Source organism: Acomys minous (assembly GCF_964271855.1).
Source record: "Acomys minous genome assembly, chromosome: 3".
Taxonomy (NCBI): domain Eukaryota; kingdom Metazoa; phylum Chordata; class Mammalia; order Rodentia; family Muridae; genus Acomys; species Acomys minous.
In genome coordinates, this window is record NC_140485.1 from 54,830,133 (window position 1) to 54,854,479 (window position 24,347).

General features: G+C 38.1%; 1 protein-coding gene across 5 annotated transcripts in view; it reads right to left on the reverse strand.

Moving 5' to 3' along the window:
* The window catches only part of CKAP5 (cytoskeleton associated protein 5), a 95,494-nt gene that overhangs the window by 25,931 nt on the left and 45,216 nt on the right, over window positions 1-24,347 (reverse strand). For all 5 annotated transcript variants that reach the window (XM_084776675.1, XM_084776679.1, XM_084776678.1 and 2 more), the window contains exons 13-27: window positions 24,069-24,251; window positions 22,647-22,760; window positions 22,288-22,398; window positions 20,196-20,288; window positions 14,477-14,662; window positions 13,813-13,907; window positions 11,335-11,392; window positions 11,122-11,247; window positions 10,052-10,191; window positions 9,356-9,530; window positions 8,019-8,132; window positions 6,515-6,643; window positions 5,416-5,610; window positions 4,894-5,029; window positions 2,184-2,272 (exon numbers count right to left, since the gene is read on the reverse strand). In XM_084776675.1, coding sequence (XP_084632801.1) covers window positions 2,184-2,272; window positions 4,894-5,029; window positions 5,416-5,610; window positions 6,515-6,643; window positions 8,019-8,132; window positions 9,356-9,530; window positions 10,052-10,191; window positions 11,122-11,247; window positions 11,335-11,392; window positions 13,813-13,907; window positions 14,477-14,662; window positions 20,196-20,288; window positions 22,288-22,398; window positions 22,647-22,760; window positions 24,069-24,251 — 1,944 coding nt within the window. The remainder of the gene's footprint in view (window positions 1-2,183; window positions 2,273-4,893; window positions 5,030-5,415; window positions 5,611-6,514; window positions 6,644-8,018; window positions 8,133-9,355; window positions 9,531-10,051; window positions 10,192-11,121; window positions 11,248-11,334; window positions 11,393-13,812; window positions 13,908-14,476; window positions 14,663-20,195; window positions 20,289-22,287; window positions 22,399-22,646; window positions 22,761-24,068; window positions 24,252-24,347) is intronic.

A 24,347-nucleotide genomic window follows, 5' to 3' on the forward strand; every position in this document is an offset into this window, starting at 1 on the left:
CATTGGTTATTGAGCGAGAAAGGTATGTATGTTTTGAAAAATTGCTATTAACTTCAATTAGTCTAGGTCACATGTAGTTTTTACTGGGTAGTTTTCTTCCTCGAGATTTTCAAGGAAGCAGTGGCACCTCAAAAAACCCAAAAACAAATAAGTAAATAAATAAATGACTAAATATTTTTATCAGATGAAAAAATGATTAATAGTACATATGCTTAAGGTAAACTTTGAATTTTATTTTTGAAATAATTATAAATGTAGCAAAAGTTAATTTTTCTAGTTGCCCAGAATCTCTTTCTAAATACTGACATCATTTAGTCAAAATAAATAAATATGAGATTATTTATGTAAAAGTGTTTTGAAAGCTTTAGAGAACAACTATGGAATTAATAATAAAGTAAAAAAAATACTTCAAAGCACTTTAAAAAAAATAATTTATTTAATTTTATGTGCATTGGTGTGAGAGTGTCAGATTACCTGGAACAGGAGTTACAGACAGTTGTGAGCAGCCATGTGGGTGCTGGGAATTGAACCTGGGTCCTTTGGAAGAGTAGAGACTGCTCTTAACCCCTGAGCCATTTCTCCAGCCCCTTCAAAGCACTTTTAATCAAAATACTAAAGCAAACATTTGCTCAATTTGGGATCAGGACAAAAATTGGATAAGAAAAGAACCACCTCACTAGATAGTTTAGAAGATAATTACCCCACTAAGTAACTCATAGACTTAAAGGACCTACCATAAGGAAGAAAAGTGGGTAATTACAATTTCCTTCATTTTTTCCTTCATACACAGATCACACACACACACACACAATCACTAAATTCTATAGCTCAAGTTGGCTGGAAACTCACTGGGTAGGACAAAAGGGCTTTGAACAACTGACAGACCTCAAGATAAACAAGACTGCTTGTTTATTGTTAGATTTATCACAGTTGTTTAATTTTCCCTTTGCAAGTACTAAACAATAAGCAGTCTAAATACAGAGACCAGCTCTGTGCACTGATACAGAAATGGATGATATTTTTGCTTTGATTCCAACACAATTAAATTAAAACACTGCCCAGGGAGTATTAAAATGGGATGTGTGAATGTACTTCTTTAGTCATGCAACTCCACATGGATGAAATGGTTGGTGGTTCAAGCCCCACTAACGTGGGGACAAAAAGATATTGCTGCATAGATTAATCAGAGTGGGGCTGGAGAATGGCTCAGCAGTTAAGAGCACTGACTTGACCTTCCAGAGGATACTGGTTGGGTTCCCAACACTCACATGGTGGCTCATAGTGGTTCTGGTTTCAGGGGGACATTGTCTTCTTGCCTCCACCAGCATTGCATGAATGTGGTCACAGTCATACATGGAACCCCCATATACATAAAATCAAAATAAATCAATTTAAAAAATAATTTTATTATTTTTAACTTTTAAAAGATTCATATTATCTGTATCAGTGTTTTACTTGTATGTATTTATGTATATGTACACCATGTGCATCTGCTGCCAGTGGAGGTCAGTAGAGGGCACTAGATCCCCTGGGAGGGGTTGTGACCCAACTTGTGAGTGCTAGGAACTGAAGTCAGGTCCACTGTAAGAGCAACCAGTGTTCTTAACTGCTGACCCAATTCTCTAGCCCCCAATAAATGTTAAAAAAAAAAAAAAGTATTACTTGGAGTATCTTTAAGTTTGATGACCTAATTGAGCTACATGAAAAAAGGTGATTATCTTCAAATACAGACCATCTAAAAGTTGATTTTCCCAGAGCTGACAGAGCATATGCTTTCTTTCCTTTATTTTGAAATTGGATCTCACCATGTAGACCAGTCTAGCCTCAAAATTACAGAGATCTATTTACCTCTGCCTCCCTAGTGCTAGGATTAAATGTGTATGCCACCATGTCAGGCTCCTTTTCATTTATTGCAATATTCAGACAGCACTTATGGAAACAAAATGACTGTTTTGGGATTTGATTAATAACAGGGCATGGTCCAAGGACACAGAGCTCCTTTAGCACATGCAAGTCCTAAGTTTTATCTCAAGTGTAGCAAAAAATAAAGTCAATCAAACAATCAAAAGAAACTTCCATAAGTACTTACTTTGACATTGTGATATAGTTTGTACATCTAACTGAGTGACTCAGGGTACAGAACTAAGACAGAAGAACTATGTAAGGGCGCAGGGGTAACACACCTTTGCTTTGGAAGGGACTCCTGGAGCTTTAGCCTTTTTCACATCAGGCTTAGCTTCTATGTTGCTGGAAACAGAATCTTCAACAGGTGCTTAGAAGGGGAAAAAGGCATATACTTTTGTTAAACTAATATAAATTTATCCTAGATATATTAAACACATCATGATAATTTTACAAACTCTGTAGTCTTAGATGTATCAATATATAGGCACGTAAAGATTTCCAGTCCTAATTTCTCTTTAAAGGCTAGGTACAGTGGCATATAACTACTATTTTAGCACTTGAGAGGCAAAGCCTGGGAGTTTGCTACAGTTTGAAGATATGATCTACATAGTGAGAGGAGGGTGGGATATATGGGAAATACAAAGAACCTTGCTACTTTATAAGCTAATTATGAAATTAAAAACATAGTGAGACATCTTAAATAAAAAACAAAACAAAGTGGGCTGGAGAGATGGCTCAGTGGTTAAGAGCACGGCCTGCTTGTCCAGAGGTCCTGAGTTCAATTCCCAGCAGAGCGACTCACAAGCATCTATAATGGGATCTGATGCCCTCTCCTAGCATGCAGGCTCTATGTGCAGATAGAGTATATATAAAATAAACAAACATTTTAAAACAAAATAAAACAACAAAAAGATCCATCAACATTGTATCATGGATGAAAAATGAGCTCATGAGGCCTCATTCCCTCAGAGAGGATTTACACTGTTAATAGTTGCTATTGGGAGAGGGGCTCAAAGGCCTTACCCTTTTATGAGGGTTCCTTAACAGTTAATGGCTGGTTGTGGAATAGGGGTGGATTGACTGAATGGCTATGGGTAAGCTGTTCATGCTTCTGTATGCAACACTAATTAAACTCATTTGGCAAGGAAAAAAAAAAATCAAGAAAATGTAAAAGTAGGTGGAGGACTAGTTGAGAAGAGAAGATGATTATTGGGAAATGGAGGAAGACAAAATAGAGTAATAAAGGATGGTAAAAATATAAGTTATATGCTAATTTTAAAAAGACATCATATATTTAAAAGAGACTATGAAACGCCAGGCACAGTGGTGCATGCCTATAATCTTCACACTCAGGGTGGCAGAGGCAGGCAGCTCTCTATGAGTTTAAGGCTACCTGAGTCTAGAAAGCAAGTCCAGGACAGACAAAGCTATACAGAGAAATATGTCTTGGAGGTGAGGGGGCTGGGGTGGAGGTGAGCACAAACAGTGCTTTAAATTTGAAGTCAATAAGATAGCAAATAAATATGCTCTATTGTGTATGTGTACATTTTAAATGATTTCCTTGTTCTAGCAGTTTGTTCTGCCCAATTCTAATGTGCATGTCATGGTTTCAATTTACATTTCTTTTTTCATAAAATATTCCATGATTTGTCAGACTGGCACAAATAAAAAAACAGAATTATATAGTAGTGGCCATTTATTTTTCACATCAGTAAAATGACTTTTGTTGGATGTGGTAGCAAACTCCTTTAGTCCCAGCCTTGAGGAAGCAGAGGTAGGTAATTCTCTGATATTAGGTCAGTTTAGGCCAGTCAAGGGTTATATAGAGATCCTGTCACAAAGGACAAATTAAAAGCTGGGTGGTGAAAAGCTGAGTGTGGTGGTGCATGCCTTTAATCCCAGCACTCGGGGAGCGGAGGCAAGGAAGTCTCTGAAAACAAAACAAAACAAAAAACACAACAACAAAAACAAAAAACAAAACAGAAATTGTCACATAATTTTTGGGAAAAAATCTTTTAAAGAAAGATTTATTTATTATTTAAACAGTGCTCTGCCTGCATGTCAGAAAGGACAATAGATCACATTACAGATGGTTGTGAGCCACCATGTGGTTGCTGGGAATTGAACTCAGGACCCTCTGGAAGAGCAGTCAGTGCTCTTAACCTCTGAGCCATCTCTCCAGTCCTGGAAAAAGAAACTCCTTTAAAGCAATATGCTACAAAATTAGATCAAAGAGTCTGCGTCTAGTGTAATGATATTTAAACTACAATTATGAAATTATTTTCTAAATAACAAACAGTACATTTTTGCTACATTAATATTTCTTTAAAGGTAGGGGCTGTCATCACTGAAATTATTGTCTAAACAATATTCCAGTATATATTAAACCTGAATATATACATGGGTAAAGTTTTGCATAACATACACTTTCTAGCTTAATAGTATCAACAAGTTCTATCCTACTAAGCAGAAAAAATGTTTTACTTAAGCAATAAGTCTAGAAATTAAGTGGTTATATATTAACTTTTTTGCCTTTGAGATAGGGTCTGTGTATAGCCTTGGCTGTCCTGGAATTTACTTGGTAGACCAGGCTGGACTCTAACTCCCAAGTGCTGAAACTAAAGGCAGGTGCCACCACCGCTCAGCTGGAAGAATTCTTGAAAGCAGTATTTAAACTACCCTGTTTTTTTGTTGTTTTGAGACTGGGTTTCTCTTTAGTTCTGGCTGTCCTGAACTCATTTTATAGACCAGGCTGTCCTCAAACTCAGAGATCTGCCTGTCTTTGCCTCCTGAGTGCTGGGATTAAAGGCATGTGCCACCATGCTGGGCTAACCTACTGTATCTTTATGGCATAGAAAACAAATAATATCACACCTTTAGTACAGATTCTGACATAAGCACTTGACAAATGTTTAGAGGAAACGAAATGAAAAGATTGTTGGGCTGGCTGAGTTTTGAGTTCTTTCAGGTCATTTTCAGAGTTATTACCTGGTGTAGGCTGGTATTTGGCGGGAGCTGACCCTCCCATTGGTTTGGACATCGCCTTGGCAGGTGCAGCAGGCTTGGATGGCATGTTAGCTTTGGCCTTTTCTAGCATGGCCAGTACTTGATCTTTAGAAGTTGGCTAGAGAGACAAAACAAATCAAAATTTACATAAACATTACATTCATAGTGAGATTATTAACAGGTCTGCTACTAAATAAATGCTTGACCTCCTACTTTTGATTCACCAATAAAGTAAAGGAGGCAGCACAAAACACAAAAGAAGTGACATACATTATGAAGTCACATTCAAGTAACTACCATTCTAGAAGGTAATAATTTGCACCTCTATATGTCACTAGACTCTTCAAAGATCTACACTGCTAAAAATTAGAATCAGATCTACACTGCTCTCATTAGAATTTCAGATTGAGTTCCACTGTATGTTGTATTTTTTGTTTATATAAATTGTTAATGTGTAGTATTTTCTTAATAGCTTTTAACTCTGCTAGTCACAAGAACTAGTACCTTTAGTTTCCCAGTAGCCTTGGCCATTTTCTCATATCCTAAATGCATCATAAAGAATGGTAAAGCATCTTGGGCCTTCTTTCGTACATCTCCATTTCGATCTTCTAGACAGGAATACAGATGAGGAACACAAAGGATAAGGTCTGTGGGAGTGGAACGAAGGGTAGGTAGTTTCTCTGCCAGCCAGCCCAGAAGCTGCCAATAGGAAAAAAGACTAGTCACACATTTTGAGCGAATAATTACTACTATTGATGTCAGGCTTGATGATTTCATTAGTCCCAGACACTAAAATTACTTTTTCTTTGGTATTAGGAATGGAATCCAGGGCTTGTGCACATATGCACACATTCTACCATTGAGCCATACTCTGACCCTTGAATTAGATTTTTTACATTTGTTTATTGGAGGAGGGTGTACACTTATGTGGTTAGAAGATGACCCTTCTTTCCTTCCACATCATGGACACCATGTGGGTCCAGTTGTCAACTTTTGAGGGTAAGCACTTTTATTCACTAAGACAGAGCTTCCCTATGTATCCCTAGCTGTCCTGAAACTCACTCTGAAGGCTGACTAGGAACTCAGATCTTTTTCTGCCTCTCAAAGCTTGCAAATTAAAAGTGAGTGCCACCATAGCCAGCCTTAATTTTCATGAGTACTATATTTTAACAAATGAGTATTTAAAAACCAACTGATATGATCACATGAGCTTTCTTCTATATTCTGTTGGCATGATGGATTGCATTTCTGAACACTGCCCTCTTTTTTATTTTTATTTTTTTTTTTTTGAGACAGGGTTTCTCTGTGTAACCTGGACTCATTTTGCAGACTAGGCTGGCCTCGAACTTACAGCCATCCACCTGCCTCTGGGATTAAAGGCATGCACCACCACACCTAGCTCCTGACCTTTATCTTTACAGTCTGATTAAAATCTGATTTTTGCCATTCAAGACCTCAACAGAAAACTATGTACTATACAAATACACAAAAAAGGAGTCCCCATAGTTTGTTTTAACCATGAATACATACATAGTTATTATGGAGGCCACCTAAGGAGGTAAAAGGTATTGAGTAAAATACATGATTTACTTATGGTACTAACCTCTTGCCTCAAGAAGGGATTTTCTTTTTTGAGTTCTTCAGAAAGATCTTCTCCCTCCAGCCATTCCTTCATGCCAGTCTGTTCTGCCCAAGCATTCACAGTTGCTAGGGCAGCAGCTCGAACATTGTTCTGAATGGAGAAGAGAGTTGGCAAAAATATCAAATACAGTTTGGAGGGAGGGGGTGAGTGTGAACAATGGAGGCTTCATCTTCTAAGGTACATACTTGAACCATCTTCTTTGAAACAGATATTAGTGCTATGGTTTTACTAAAGACTTTAAAAGAAGGTGAAAATAGAAAACACAACATTGGAAGAAAAACCCTATACTCAATTAGGAAAACAATAATCTAGGTAAATATTGCAGAAGAATAAAAAACAGATTTTGCAGCTAGGTGGGTGGTGCATGCCTTTAATCCCAGCACTCGGGAGGCAGAGGCAGGCAGATCACTATGAGTTCAAGGCCAACCTGGTCTACAAAGTGAGTCCAGGACAGCCCAGGCTACATAGAGAATCCCTGTATCAAAAAACTAAAAAAAACCAAAACCAAAACCAAAACCAAAGTAAACAAACAAAAAACCCCCACAAACCCAAAAAAACGCAGATATTGCTTTCTGAATCTATGGGGAGCTTTTATTACCTTACCTGCTAAAGAATGGAATTCTATGTTAGAGACTCAAATTGCTAAGAGAAAAAGTAACAACTTGAATATGTTTTAATATTGACTTACATTCACAGAAAATAAAGATTTATAAACTGAAAAAAAAAATCTTCATTTCTCAAATTAAGTGAATAACACAAAAGTAAAGAGACATTATCAATGATCTGCCGATGACTGTCAAATTATAACTACTGAAGCACTAGAAAAGCAGAGCTGTAGTAGTTCAGGGGTGGGAAGGATACAGAAAGTCATCTCAAGATCTCAAACTGATACACTTACTCATTACATCAAAACCTTCAGCCAGCTGTAGAGGTACAGACCTCTGATCCTAGTACTTGGGAGGCAGAAGCAGGTGAATCTCTTAGTCTAAGGCCAGTCTGGTCTACACAGAGAGTTCTAGGATAGCCAGGGCTACATAAAGAGAACTTGTCTCAAAAAACAAAAATCAAAAAATACCAAAACAAAAATAAAACCTTAACGATGTTATAATCATAAAAACCATTTATTGAATGTATACTATATGAAATAGGCACATTAAAATTTATCTTAATTTTAAAATGTTTGCTTTAAATTATTAATAAAATCTCAATTATTAAAATGTATTCTAATTCTATCAGAAAGAAAGTTCATAAAGATTCTAAACCTTAAGTACAGAACTATTTTAAAGATCACAAACCTAAATGATGACATATCTACCTAGACAGTAAGCATGTTAGCTATTTTTCTTCTAATATTATCATCTTTAAAATTTTTTTAAGCAATTACATATATCTACATAGAATTATCTGTAACCCAAGAATGTGGCTGGCTTATTATAGAATGGAACTATTCTAGAAAGAGACTTACCTTACTATCTCCAAGAACAGTAATAATAGGGATGCCTAAGTTCTTTACATGTTGCTTGATGTTTGGACCCATGGCTACTGCCAGTTGTTGAAGGATATTCAGTGTTTGCTGCACCTGAGTAAAAAGATTCAACATAGGTTCAAACTGTAATCAAACTTGCTCAAAGTTTTACAATTGCTATTATTTGGTTAATGTAAGAAATTTCTAGATTACTTAAAAGACAGAAGTATTACAGTATTTTAACACAGGTCTAATTGGACTATGAATAATTATTAGCCTCTTATTAAGCACTGCACTTGTGTGCACATACTCACACACAAAACACACATATACATATAAATAAAATTCTTTTCTTTTTATTTATTTATTTATTTATTTATTTATTTATTTTTTTTTGGTTTTTTGAGACAGGGTTTCTCCGTGGAGCCTTGGCTGTCCTGGACTCGCTTTGTAGACCAGGCTGGCCTCGAACTCACAGCGATCCGCCTGCCTCTGCCTCCCGAGTGCTGGGATTAAAGGCGTGCGCCACCACGCCCGGCATCTTTTCTTTTTAGATAGGGTTCTACTACGTAACCCTGACTGATCAGGATGGCCTGGAACTCACAGAGATCCACCTGAGTACTGTGACTAAAGGGAATCTCTACTATGCATGGGGGGAAAAAAATTGAAAGATTTTAGTACTAGAATTTTATTCTATAGTTTAAAAGATATTGACATAAAAATAAAAATTTAAATGTAGAAATTAGGGCCAGCAAGATGGCATGGTGGGTGAAGGGGACTGCCATCAAGATTGATAATCTGAGTTCAATCCTTGAACCTTGGTATGAGAGAAGGAGAACTGACGCCTACAAGCTGTCCCCTGACCTCTGTGTGCACCCTCTTCCTTTTAAATACACACAAATAAATAAACTTGTTTTTTTTTAATTAAAAATTAAACAGATATGGTGATGCATGTCTATTATCCCAGTACTGGGGAGGATGACACAGAAGAATTGCTTGAAGTTTGAGTGTAGTTTGAACAGTGAGTTCAAGGTCTGCCTGGACTATATAGTGGATCTCTATCTTAAAATATAAAGCAAAATTGAAATTAGGCATATTTACATATGTTAAAATTAAAATAGTTCTACACAAAGATATTTAGTATTAACTCCTATAAAAAATAAATTCTGATATTTAAGAGAATTTAATTATTAAATCTGTGTATCTTGAGACACATTTAAGAAATAGGGAATCTTTTTGTTGTCAAACCAAATAACATGATCACTCATTTTTGCTAGTGAAAATGAACCCTCTGTATAGTAGCAAGGGAAGGGAAGAAAGGCATATGGTCCACGTACCAAGATTTTATTTGAATCATTGAGTCGACCCTTCAAGGCAGTTGGAAGTTCACCTATATTTGGTTGGATAAATTTTGCTTCATTGATAATGCCTGCCACTTCATCTAGGCCTTCTTTCCTGATCTTCCAATTCTTGTCACCAATCTTAGACACCAACTCTGAAGTAATTTTGTCACTGAAAAATGGAAGGCATAATTTTAATTCTATATTCCTAAAAGATAATGTCACCAAAATCCCCTTTTTAAAAAAAGGTTAAGATTTTAAGTATAATGATCTGGATATACTATGCACAATAACCTTGGCAATCGGGAAGCTGAAGCAGGAGGATAGTGGCTTCGAGGCCAGCCAACGTTAAATAGTGAAATCCTGTATCAAAGACAAAAAACAAACAGATATGGGGCATGATAGCACATGACTTCAATCTCAGCACTCAGGGAGCCAGAGGCAGCCTGTCTCAACAAACAAACAAGAAACAAACAGCCATACACAAATATTTATTTTAGGTTTTCGAGACGAGGTTTCTCTGTGTAATAGCTCTGGCTATCCTCGAACTTACTCTGTAGACGAGGCTAGCCTCACAAGAGATCCACCTGCATCTGCCTCCCATGTGCTGGGATTAAAGGCATACGCCACCATAACTGGCACACTCAAACATTATAAAGGATAAAATAAACAATTTCCTAGGGTAAAACCTACCTGATTTCAATCCTTGGCAAAAGGTCAACAACATCATTGCCCCCATCATCTGGCTCATCTCCATCTTCTCCTTCATCCGTACCACTTGTGCTGTGTTTAGAAACTCCTCTGGTTGGAGCGGGTGGGCTTTGTCCCTGCATCTACGTATTCATGAATGAAACTAATGAACTTAAAGAATGACAGCAAACAGACTAGAGAAGGTGCCAATGTTAAGTGTTCTCAATCTTTTATAATACTTGTGGCTATGGTGGGGATAGAACCCATGACCTTATGTCTACTAATTGTCCAACCATTGAACTTTATTTCTAATTCACAGAATATTTATACAATATTGTAATACATACTTTAGTCATTAGCTAGATTCTAATTTTGAGATAAAATGGCAGGTTATTTTTATGGAAAACTACTGCAACTTGACTTCTCAATCACTCTTACCTTTTAACTTACATCTCCAAGACAAAAAAAGTAAGCTGTGAACTCTTAGCATGTTCAGTCAGAAAGCTATTCAAGAAGACCTACATCTTTTACTTTTATTTATTTATTAAATATTTATTTATTTACATATTTTATGCAGATGAGTGCTCTATCTGCATGTACACCTGCATGCCAGATGAGGGCATCAGAATCTAGTATTAATGGTTGTAAACCACCATGTGGTTGCTGGGAGTTGAACTCAGGACCTCTAGAAGAGCAGACAGTGCTTTTAACCACTGTGCCATCTCTCCAGCCCTTGGTTTATTTTTAATAATATAATAATGATGATTATGATGATGATAAAACAGTAAAGTTACATTTTAGTCAAGTATGATAGTATATGCCTCTAATCCTAGCATTCAAAGAGGTGCTGCAAATTTGAGGCCTGCCCTATTCTATATAGTAATTTCCAGACCAACTAGGACTGCCCTATTTTTTTTTTACATTTTTGTTTTGTTTTGTTTTTTGAGACAGGGTTTCTCTGTGTAGCCTTGGCTGTCCTGGAGTCGCTTTGTAGACCAGGCTGGCCTCTAACTCACAGCGATCCCCCTGCCTCTGCCTCCTGAGTGCTGGGATTAAATTTTAGAACCTTTTACCTTTTCAAATTCTGCATCTATTTGAGATAGGAGAGCAGGCTTCTCATCTTCAAAGAACATTCTCAAAGAAGGACCAACATATAGATACATCCCACCAAGCAGGGTGATGGCAGAAGTCCTCACAGCCTGCCAGAGAAAACAGTAAGAACTTTCCAAACTAAAGCAAAGCACAAAAGAGGTAAAATGCTTCCATGTTTGCTAGAGTGTACTCACTGGATTTGTTGCAGCAAGAGCAGTCTTCACGTTGCTAATGAAAGCTTTGACATTCAACCTTGAAAACAACACAAAACTAAGCATTTGAATTCTTTGATAACAAATGAAATCTTCAAAAATTTCAAGAGCTTATAAAAGTTAGGCTTAAAACTGGTTGTGGTGGTGCACACCTGTAATCCCAGCGCTTAGGAGGCAGAGGCAGGTGGATCGACATGAGTTTGAGGCCAGCCTGGTCTACAAAGTGAGTCAAACACAGCCAAGGCTACACAGAGAAATTCTGTCTCAGAAGAAAAAACAAACAAATAAAATAAAATCAGGCTTCAGGATTGACTCTCATTGGAGAGGGCTCAGGTAAATTTAAAGTGAGCTTTAGATACTATCTGTACACTATTAATCCTAGTATGCTTAATTAAGACTCCAAAATCCACCCTTAAAACTTTAAGTGGGGCACAGAGTGCATGTCTATAATGGCAGCACTCTGGGAGGCAGGGGCAGGCAGAACTCTGAACTCTAGGGCAGCCTGGTCTATAGACTGAGTCCAGGACAGCCAAGGCTACACAGAGAACCTTGTCTCAACAAACAAACAACAATATTTTAAAAATTTATTATTAGTGTATGTGCATGTGTTGGTGACAAGGCCATTTGTAGAGGTCAGAAGATAACTTTGTCATATCCCCAAGAACTAGAGTTACAGAAAGCCACCCAATATGGGTGCAAAGAACTAAATTCAATTGAGGTCCTCTGGAAAAACATTGAGTGTTCTTTAGCTGCTAAGTCATCTCTCCAGGCCAGAGGACAGCTTTGCTGAGTTTTTCCTGACCTTTATATGTCGGTTTTAAGGACCGAACTCAAGCTACCAGGTTTTCTCCTGCTAATCTATCTCATACTGGCACCATGTACAAATCTGCCTTCGTCACAATTCTATTTCTGGGTCTAGGAGACATACTACATACACACCAACTCCCAAACTTGTGCCTTCCAGTATTCTGTAATTCATTTTAGATCCACATTTATTCTCCCAGTTCTTCAGGCCATCCTTACTAAGTATATGCTAAGTATAGCACTTTCACATCTATAATTTTTGCACAGATAACTATTCATTATTTATTTATTTTTTGTTTGTTTGTTTGTTTTTTCAAGACAGGGTTCCTTTGTGTATCTTTCACGGTCCTGTACTTGATTTGTAGTAGAGCAGGTTGTCCTAGAAGTCAGAGATCACCTGCCCCTGACTCCTGAGTGCTGGAATTAAAGGCGTGTGCTACTGCTGCCCAGCTTGTGAACAGCTACTTCCGGACAGCATTATTTGAATAACATATTGTTCTTTGTTTTACTATCTGCCTTTTGACCTTAGTCAGATACTGCTGCGCCAAAGGCTTCTACATCCAAATTTTTGCAGAATGAACTCAGAACCTCAGACATACTAGTTAAGTGTTCTACCACAAGATTACCTTTCAGCTTCTATGTTTTCCCAATTTATTCAAAATGTTGAGGCCTTAGATGACTTGCTCTCATTCCTTCTCCATTCTTATTTCCTATTACTTTCACTTTAGCTATACTCTGAAAGCATACTAGTCACTACTTTATTTACTTTTGAGATAAGGTCTTGCTATATAGCTCTGATTGGCTTGAATTCAGTGACCAGCCTGCCTCTGCTTTTGTTTCTTGTGTTGCTGAAATTAAAGATGCCTGTCACTATCCCTGGCCCTTATCACAGAACTTTGTAAGCTAGTAAGTGGTAGTTATATTAAAACCAGAATGCCTGAATTTAAGCCTTGGCACTTTTCTAGAGTATCCCACCTCTAAAATATTATGAAATGGTACTTGATAACAGTTATCCAATAAACAAAGCGTTTTCCTTTTCTTTTTCCAAGACATGGTTTCTCTGAGTAGCCTTGGCTGTTGTGGACTTGCTTATGGAATTAGCTTTTCTTTGAGAAAGCTATTAACAATTGAGAAAAAAGTAACTTAGAGCCCTGTCTTTGAGGGGGCTGGACATACACCTCTGTGATAGAGCACTGGCCTAGCACATACAAACGCTTCGTGCAATACTTAGAACTTCTAGAAAAACAGGAGGTAGGGGAGAGGGGACAGGGGACAACAAAACGGCATAGTAGGTATAGGCAAATGTCACACAAACCACTTACAAGACAGACATACTGACACACACACCACATTAATTGCGTGTGTATGCATGTGTGTATGGGGATGTTGGGGTAAGTGGAGACGCTAAATAATTTTTAAATGTTCGTGTGTATAAACAACAACAACAACAAAAACCCTTCTTTTGCTGGATATAAAAATGTAGAATACAAGTCAATATAGACATTTCAGAAGAAATGTTTTTCTTTTACGTAAGTTAGACAACCCAAGCCCAGTTCTTCAGAAGCAAGCAGAGACAGTGAAAAGAAACACTAGAGAGTTGGCAAAATATGTCATTATATTCCAGGGTTGGTTTTTTTTTTGTTTTTAATGACTTACCCAGAAAAACCAAATTCTTTTATTGCATTTGATAGCCAATTTAGAGTTTCTGACTGATTCTTGGGATTCTTTTGGGAGAAAGCCATGGACATCACCTGAAACAACAGAAAATGTAGCACCAGATCTCCATTTTTTTTCCTATTTCTTATAGAAATAAATTATGACTTTAAAGCATACATGTATTAAAAATAAGTTTACAGGTGTTAACTATAAGAATCTAGGAACAAAAGATTTAATTTACCCTAAAAAAAAAAACTGAAGTGATAGCTTGAAATTTCTTATTTACTGATCATTTTGAATTTCAGTGTCCCCCCCCGCCCCCGCCAAGACATGGTGTTACACAGAGCCCTGGCTGTCCTGATCTCTTTTTAGACCAGGCTGGCATCGAACTCACAGAGATCTGCCTGCCTCTGCCTCCCAAGTGCTAGAATTAAAGGTGTGCACTACCATGCCTGGACAAATTACAGTGTCTGAAGAGAAAATTAACGTCATCTTCTGCATTAAATTGCAGCCAGTGTCAATGAGACCTGCCTCAAAGACAACACAAAAAAACTCCACAGCATAAAAAACTTTACACAAGAATTAACTGTAATTGGTAGGCTTAAGTTAAAATTTGGGGGGAAAACTGGGACAACATAGAAAAAGAGAGTTCTGTGGAACTAACCTGTTCAGCTGTCCATGGCAACATACATGCTTCAGCTATTGCTGTCATAGCTTCTTTTGCATTGGTCCCACATTTCACATCTCCGATCTTGTCTACAAGGCCATCCAATACAATCTGGGCAGAAGTTTTAGAAAAATTTCCCTTCTGGGCAATCAAAGCAACTATGTGAAGTTTCATCTGCATTACCTGAGCAAGGACAAACAGCAAAACATTATACGAGGATCCAATGACAGTTACTTACACAGAACCTGAAGAGGTAATATCTGTAAGCATAACCAAATGAAAATAAAAAAATTAAACAACTAAAATAATTGTTATCCTTTTAGCTATTAAAATAGTTAACTGACAATGAATACATGCCACTAAATGTTTCAAAATAAGAAAATGTATAAGCTAAAAAATTTTAAAACATTTTTCATTTTGTGTATAAGTGGGCACTCATAAAAAAGGGCGAGTGTGGAGGTCAGGTGATAATGTGAGGGAGCTGGCTCTCTCCTATAATGTAGTTCCAAAGAACAAGCTTAACAGATGTCAGACTTGGTCATAAGTATCTTTACCTGCTGAACCATCAAGTTTGCATGCAAAACTTTTGATTTTTATGGTCTTTTTTTTTTTTCCTTTATTGGTTTTTAGAAACAGGGTTTACCTGTATAGCCCTGGTTTGCATTGTAGACCAGGCTGGCTTTGAACACATAGAGATTCACCCGCCTTTGCCTCCCGAGTGCTGGGATTACAGGTGTGTGCCACCATGCCTGGCTCTGATTTTTATGTTTATGATTTTTTGGCATTCATCTCAATTCACGTATTCCTTAATACATACAATTAGAGCATACTGACTGCATGGGTCAGCATTACTATTATATTATAGCTGCATTCTTAAAGCCTACAACATCTACAAACTTAAGTAACAAAGAATCTGCAAGGATAATTAACGTTTTAAGACAAAATCTCATCCTATAAATCTGTCTGACCTCTAGAGTTCATGCCATGTTTTTGAATGCTTGGCCATAGGCGGTGGCACTATTAGGAGATATGGCCTTGCTGGAGGAGTGTGTCACTGTGGAGGTGGGAGTTGAGGTCACATATGCTCAAGCTACGCCTAGTATGGCACACAGTCTACTTCTGCAGCCTGCAGGTCATAATGCAGAACTCTCTTCCAGCACCATGTCTGCCTGTATGCCATAATGCTTCCCACCATGATGACAGTGACTAAACCACTCAAACTATAAGCCAGCCCCAAGCAAATGTTTTCTTTTTTAAGAATTGCTTTGGTCATGGTGTCTTCTCACAGAAATACAACTCTAACTAAGGCACACAGTAATCTTCCTGTCTCAGCTTCTTGAGTATTAAGACCTACAGGTATAAACCACAATAGCTAGTACTCTGGGAACTTTAAAAACCTAACTAAATACTGGGCTGGTAGTACATGCCTTTAATTCCAGCACTCAGGAGGCAGAGGCAGGAGGATTTCTGTGAGTTCAACGCCAGCCTATTCTACAAAAGGAGTTCCAGGACATCAGAGCTACACAGAGAAACTGTCTCAAAAAACAAAAACAACCACACAGACACACACACTTGTTATAGGCATTTAAGGAAATCTGTGTAGTCTTAGCTGACCACTAAGTTAACTGAACAGATGCTTTTACAGGCTGGAAATAAAAATGACAATAAAACTATCCTTCATACTCTTTGGGATGATTACAATAAGAAAATGAAACAATTATTGGCAAAAGGCTGAGGATGGAGCTCAGTTGATAGAGTGCTTCGTTAGCATGTGTAAAAGCCATGGGCTTTCTAAGCATGTAAAGAACTGAGTGTGGTGATTTACTGCCTGTAATTCCAGCCCTTGAGAGGTAGAGAGGACTAAAAGCTCAAGGGCATCCTTGAGCACATTCCAAGTATGATGTCAGCCTGGGACACAGGACACACGTCCTTTAAAAAACAAACAAGAAATGAACAAAAGAGGGGCTGGAGAGATGGCTCAGAGTTTAAGAGCACTGTCTGCTCTTCCAGAAATCCTGAGTTCAAATCCCAGCAACCACATGGTGCCTCATAACCATCTGTATTTGATCTGATGCCCTCTTCTGGCCTGCAGGTATACATGCAGGCAGAACACTGTATATATAATAAAGAAATATTTTTTAAAAATGAACAAAAGAAAGCCCCCACTGAGCCAAAACAAAAAATTTAAATATTGGAAAGGATATAGAGAAATTGAAATGACTATATATTGTAAATATAAAGTGTTATAATCACTTTGGAAACAGCTTGTGAATTCCCAAAAAGTTAAAGAGAAAATTATTTTATAACCCCAGCTAATTTATTGCTATGCACGTACCAACCAAATTAAAAAATATGTGTTGGAGCCAGGCTGGGAGGCGCAAGCCTGTAATCCCAGCACACAGGCAGAGGCAGGCAGATTGATGTGAGTTCGAGGCCAGCCTGGTCTACAAGGCAAGTCCAAGACAGCCAGGGATATACAGAGAAACTCTTGTCTCAAAAAACAACAACAACAACAAAAAAGGTGTTGGTGTCCTTATCCTTCCACTGAAGTCATGCCTTGTTACAGGCTCCATATTCCCCTCTGCTACGAGTGCTACAGTGACCCCATACACTTCCTAAAGCCTCCCCTAATCCAGGTCTCTGACAAGTCTCAGAAATGTCCCTCACCTCTCACCCCCTATCTCCATAATCCTAATCCCCATGCCTCTTCTCCTTCCCATCCCCTCTCCTACTCAGCTCCCTCCCTCTATCCACCTCCAATGCCTATTTTATTTTCCCTTCTGATTAAGAGATAAGGATACCAACTCACCCACAAAAATTTGTCCTGCCTACAAGATGTCCAAGGACTAGGCTGGATGTGGTGGTGCATACCTTTAATCTTAGCACTCGGGAGGCAGAAGTAGGAGGATCTCTGAGTTTGAGGCCAGCCTGGTCTACAGAGTACGTTTCCAGACAGCCAGGGGTACAGAGAAACCCTATCTCACAGAGACTGAGCTACCAACTGAAGAGCATGCATATGGACTGGTCCTAGGCCCCTTGCACTTATGTTGCAGATATGGATATTCATGTGGATCCCCCAACAACTGGAGGGAGGCACTCTCTGATTCTGATGCCTCCTTTTGGATCCAGTTCCCCTAACTGGGCTGCTTTGTCTGGCCTCAGTAGGAGAGGATGCACCTAGTCCTACATTGACTTAATGTGCCAGGGCAGGCTGGTACCCATGGGAGAATTTCACTTTCTCTGAGGTGCCTCAATGGGGAGAGGTGTGGGGGGGGGGAGGAGAAGACTGGGAGGACAGGAGGCTACAATCAGGATGTAAAGCAAATAAATAAATAAATAAATAAATAAATAAATAAGGAGAAATTGTATTGACAGCTAGGCAGTGGTGGCTCATGTCTTTAATCCTAGCACTTGGGAGTCAGAGGCAGGCAGATCTTTGAGTTTGAGGCCAGCCTGGTCTACAGAGTGAGTTCTAGGCCACAAAGAGAAATACTTGTCTTGAAGGGAAGGATGTAGACCTAACTATTTGTACATGAATGTTCACAACAGCCACAATCACCAAAGTTCAAATAACTTAAATGTCTACTAATGAGCAGGAAAATAAAATATAGTTTATTTATACAATAGAATGTTATATAGCAATAATATGCATAGGTGAACCTCAAAAACTCATATAAAGTTAAATTCAACACAAAAGGAATAATTCCACTGATATGAAGTACCCAGAAGAGATGACTCCATGGAGACAGAAAATATAATAATATACAACAGAGAATTGAACTGGATTGAGAGTGCTTAAAGAATAAATTCTCGGCAGGAAAGATGGCTTAGCGGTTAAAAGCACTGCCTGCTATTCCAGAGTTTAATTCCCAGCAACCACATGGTGGCTCACAACCATCATCTACACTGGGATCTGATGCTCTCTTCTGGCACGCAGGTGTACATGCAGACAAAGCACACATAGACATAAAATATTAAGAAAAGAAAAAAAAATAGAATTCTCTTCAGAACAATGAAACACTATAAATCAGTGGTTTCAACTTTCCTAATGCTATGATCCTTAATACAGTTCTTCACATTGTGGTGATCCCCAACCACAACATTATTTTTGTTGCTACTTCATAACTGTAATTTTGCTACTGTTATGAATCCTAATGTAAATGTCTGATATGCAGGATATCTTATGTGTAACCCTGTGAAAGGATCATTTTTACTCCTGCAAAGGGGTCTTGACCCAGAGGTTGCAAAGTACTGCTCTAAAAATCTAGTATTGTAGAACTATAGTAATTGTTTAATTTAAAACTGAATTTTATAGTCTCAAGTTGTTTTTTCAAAAGCCAGCCTGAGGCACAGGATAAGAGCCTATCTCAAAAAATAAATAGGGTTTGGAGAAATGTCTTAGGGGTAAAATGCTAACTCACAAAATAAGAACCTGAGTTCGATTCCTAGTATCCAGGTAAATAGCCATAGTAGTGAATGCTATGATGTCAGTAATGGGGAGGCAAAGGCATGGGATGGCTGGGGTTTGCTGGCTAGATAGCCTAGCTTATTCAGTGAGCCTTAGGTCTCAAGGTAAGACTCAATCTCAAAAAACGAAGTGTAGCTCCTAAGAAATGACACCTAACATTGGGCTCTAACATCATATGTATGTGTACCGTGAATGTGAACACACATGCGCACAATAGGTAAAATTCCTTGCTATGGATCTAACATCGAAGAATAATGGTTAAAATCAGGTGTTCTTTTACCTATCAAGAGGCTGTATGAAAAGATGTTTTAAATGTGACAGGCAACAAAAGTAGTAGGAGCTGAGGAATGAAGCACCAAAATCTTTCAGAATATTCATCTTCTGTACAGATTTACTAAGGTGATAAAAGAAAAGGAGGGAACTATGGGATATAGGAAGAAAGGAGGGAGTAGAGTAGCAAAAAGAGAACTAACATTTGCCAAAAATAAAACAAATACATTCTAAGATTATTTAGCACAAGGTTTATTTTATGTACACCTAATGATAAATTCTGCATAACTTAAAACTTTTATTCTTATTGCTGTGTGTGTATGTATATGTAAGTGCAGGTGTATGCACGGCATAGTGCATGTGTGGAGCTTGGAAGACAAACTTTTGAAAATCAGTTCTCTTTTTCTATTGTAGGTTCCAAGAACCAAATTCAGGCTTGCAACACAAGTTCTTTTACCCACTGAACCATAGCACTAGTCCCTGTATCATTTTCCTTTTTCTTTCCTTTTTTTTTTTTTTAAAGACAGGTTATCACTATGTAGCTCTGGCTGTCCTGGAACTCATTATGTAGATCAGGCTCCAACTCACAGAGATCCGCCAGCCTCTACCTCCAAGTGCTAGTATTAAGGGGTGCACCACAATGCCTAGCTTGTATTATTTTCCTTTTTTTTTTTTAAAGATTTATTATTTATATAATATTCTGCCTGCATGCCAGAAGAGGACACTAGATCTCGTTATAAATGGTTGTGAGGCACCATGTGGTTGCTGGGAACTGAACTCAGGACATTTGGACGAACAAACAGTGCTCTTAACCTCTGATCCATCTCTCAAGCCCTGTATCATTTTCCTAAGCATCTCTCTACACTTATTTTTTAGAGCAATAATAGTATTAAACTTCTAATTACATAAGTTGCCTCACAAATTGCTATCATAAAAATTATTTAAATAAAAAACATTATATTTACAACTTTAAAATACCTGAAAATTAGTTTCTTTCCATCCAGGCTTTTTGGCTAGCATCCTCACTAATGCCTGGCATGGCATTTCGTTTCGCTCCATTAGTTCAACAGCCTATAAATAAAATAAGACAAGAAAGTTAAAGGGTAGATCCTAAGGTAAAGTCTGTAGTTATTTTTCAAGATGGAAGAAAACTAGAGCTGGAAAGGTTACAGCAAGAGCTTAGCCTCCATTGTGATTCAGTTCTTAAGTCCGGCACTTGGAATATGGTTATTATGTTACCATTAATTTTTTTTTAATTCACCTTTTATGAGTTCACAACTTTTTCCCATTTGCCCAGTGTGTACTATTAACTCCTTATTCATACTTTGTCTTATTTGATTTTTATAAAAATAGCATTTTTATAAAAATGGTAAAGTAAGGCAGACATCTAATATTAATATTTAAGGATGCACGAATTCAAGTTTAATCTACAGGAGTGGAAGTTGAAGGGCTAAAAGGTTGCTGTCTCAAATTTCACATCTCCTTTTCTGCATCTCTCTCATGGACTCATAATCACAGTATATGCTAAAATGAGCTATAATGCATTGTTCCTGCAATGGCTTTTCTTTACTGCCAACATCTGGAATTAACTAAAACCCAATCAACCATGTACATCTGTGAAGATGTCTTTTCTTTTCTTTTTCTTTTTTTTTTTTGGTTTATTGGAGACAGGATTTCTCTGTATAGTCTTGGCCGTCCTGGAACAGACTGGCCTGCCTCTGCCTCCCTGAATGCTGAAATTTCACTTTCTACTTCTTCTTTTTTTGGGGGGAGGGGGGATATAGAGTTTCTCTACATGCCCCTGGTTGTCCTTGAACATACAATGTAGACCAGGCTGGACTCAAGTTCCATCTTTGCTCCCCACCTCCGACAGCAGTGCAAGAATTGGTGCTGTACACCTTTAATCACAGCACTAGGGAGACCAAGGGAGGTGGATCTTGGAGAGTTCCAGGCCAGCCTGGTCTACAAAGTGAGTCCAGGACAGCCAATCCTACAGAGAAACCCTGTCTCAAAAAACAAAGAAAAACAGAAATCCAACACCAACAATAAACAACTCCAAAACAAAAGGCTGTATCTGGCTTGAAAAATTTGGGGGAGAGGGATAGTTTTTTTGAGACAGGATCTCAACTAAGCAGTATAAGGGGCTTTTCTTAATTAAGTCATTTGAAGTAGGAGGATCTCCTTTAATCCACATCTTTTGAGGTGGGACGATCCACCGTCAATGTAAGCCACATCTGCTGACTGCCTATATGGAAGACATAGAAGAAAGAAGCTTTTGTTCTTGGCCTGCTTTCCCTCACTCTTATTGCCAAGTTCATCCCTTCACTTGCAATAGAGCCTACTTCTTTGGAATTCTAGCATATATTGAAGATCCAGCTTCGTGAACTGAACAACTAAGTACTAAATTCTTGGACTTTCCATTGTTGAACTACCTGGACCACACTGGTAAACTACTTCAATAAACTCCCTGTGTCTATCATTTCTGTTCCTCTAAAGAACTCTGGCTAATACAATTTCAAAAGCTCGGACAGTTTCTCATATCAATATATAATGTGTTTTCCATTAATAATTCATGATGACAAATGAAGTATAGAAATAGACAAAGGTTGTCTATTTTAAGAGGCACGCTCTGCTAGATTATATTTATTAACAAATAACTTAAAAATTCATTTAAGCCTTTTTTTGAAAAGTTACTAACGTTCAAGCTTAAGAGAAGTCAGGAGAGTGCTGAAAAATAACCACTAAAGAGCTACAAAAGTCCAACCTCATCTTTTTTTGAAAAAAGATTTATTTATTATATATACAGTGGTCTGCCTGCATGTACACCTGCACACCAGAAGAGGGCATTAGGTAACATTATAGATGATTGTGAGCCACCATGTGGTTGCTGGGAATTGAACTCAGGACCTCTAGAAGCAGTCTACAAGCAGGTAGAGCACTGTATACATAATAAATAAATAAACAAACAAAAAAACAAACAACTCACTAATTAAGACAAATGTGTAATTTGGCACTTTCTCTGCTGTCACGTAAACTAATTTTACACTCTATATCATCCTTGTACATGTACCTTTTGGAATTCTTCCATACAGGCTAGCCTTTCCTTCCAGTTGCTACTGTCTAGAAGCTGAATACAGGTTGAGGGAAGAACAGCTGAAGCTTTTTCTTCACATACTTCCATCTGTAAGATATAGAAACATCATAATTAGAAACTGCTTAAGGAACCAATATAATAGAAACCCAGGCAAAACTAAACACTCCTCCAGATACACTACAGTATTTAAATCTTACGCCATAAAAGGAATTCTGTTCAAGGAAGAATCTATAAGTAGCTAAAAGGTATCAATGTACTGAGAACTGAGTTACAGCGCTCAGCAGAAGACCTCCAATCCCCTCCAAGGCCTTACCTTTATCATGTGTGATACTCACTGAGAGTTCTGGCTCCACTATTTCTTTGGTCTCCAATCCTTTCTTATTCTTTGTTCCAGCACTTGCTGAACCTCCTGGGGCAGTTGTTTTGCCTTTTTTAGGTGGTCCACCAGACTAAAAGAAAAATTTTAAAGCATAAACCACTTAAAATTTAACATAAATAGTTTCTGTTGTTGTAACCTTTTTTGGTTTGTTTTTTAAGACAGGGTTTTTCTGGCTGTCTTGGACTGGTTTTACAGTCCAGGCTGGCCCCAAACTCTGTCCCGCTTGCTGGGATTAAAGGCGTGTACTACCATGCCTGGAGGATTGTTTTTACATATTTTGAGTCTTGAAATATTATTAAAATGAGATGTCCATAAAATAAACATACTTTTATCGTCCATAGAATTTACCACAATGTCAAACACAGGAGACCTAAAGACCATCCACAGAATACTTGGCTAATCTGCAGGTTGCATATTAAAAACCTCTAATTCAAAATGAGTTAATAAAACATACCAAAAGGGGGGGGGGGGGAAGAAGCTGGCTGTGGTGGTAAAACTCCTTTAATCCTAGTACTGAGAGCAAGTTCCACAACAGCCAAGGCTACACAGAAAAACCCAGATTTAAAAAACAACAACAACAACAACAACAAAAAAACAAAACCCAAAAACCTTCGGGATGGAGCGACAGCTCAGCAATTAAGAATGCTGACTGCTCTCTTAGAAGACCTGCCTTCGATTCCTAGCAATCATATGGTGCCTCACAACAACATATAATGGCATTTGATGCCTTCTTTTGGTATGCAGGTAAACATGCAGATAGAGCATTCATATATAAAATACATAAATAAACCTGTTTGTTTGTTTTGAGACGAGGTCTCTCTGTGTTAGCCTTGGCTGTCCTGGAGTCACTTTGTAGACCAGGCTGGCCTTGAGCTCACAGCGATCCGCCTGCCTCCCGAGAAATAAATCTTTTTTTAAAAAAAGCAATAAAAATAATGAACTGAGGCCTGGCTGGAGATGGCTCAGTGATTAAAAGCATTTGGTCCTTGGAGAGGATAGGAGCTCAGTTCTAAGCACCCATATCAGATAGATAACTGCCTGAAACTCCAGCTCCAATGGTTCTGAAGCCTGCATAAATAGTCACCATCTCACGTACATAAGGTCTTAAAAAAACAAAAAAAACCCGGACTTGGGTTGTGGTGGTGCACGCCTTTAATCCCAACATTGGGGAGGCAGAGAACAACCATGAATATGAAGTTCAGGCTCTTACTAAATTCTAATTTTTAAGGCATACATTAAGCAAAGTGTGGTAGCACACATCTATGATGCCAGCACTCGGGAAGCATGAATGACTTCGAAGTATGCTTTGGCTACAAAACAAGCTTCAGACCAGCATGGATTACTACTAAGTAAAACCTTGTCACAAAAATCCATTAACCTTAGTAGTAGGTGCTTTTTTTAATGGCCCCGGTTTGGGTACTGAAACATCCTTTGTGTCTTTGTCCCCTGCTGCCCCCGATGTAGCAGCCCTTCCAGGTACAGGCTTGGATTCCTTCTTTTCAGCTGCAAGTCCAGTTTTCTTACCATGAACCAGCTCTACTTTTTCCGAACATTCTTTGATCTAGAGAAAGCAATATGAACATCATTATGTTAAATCAACTTTAAAACCCAACGATTACATTATTACTTAGAAGTCATTACAAGAATTCTGAAAATG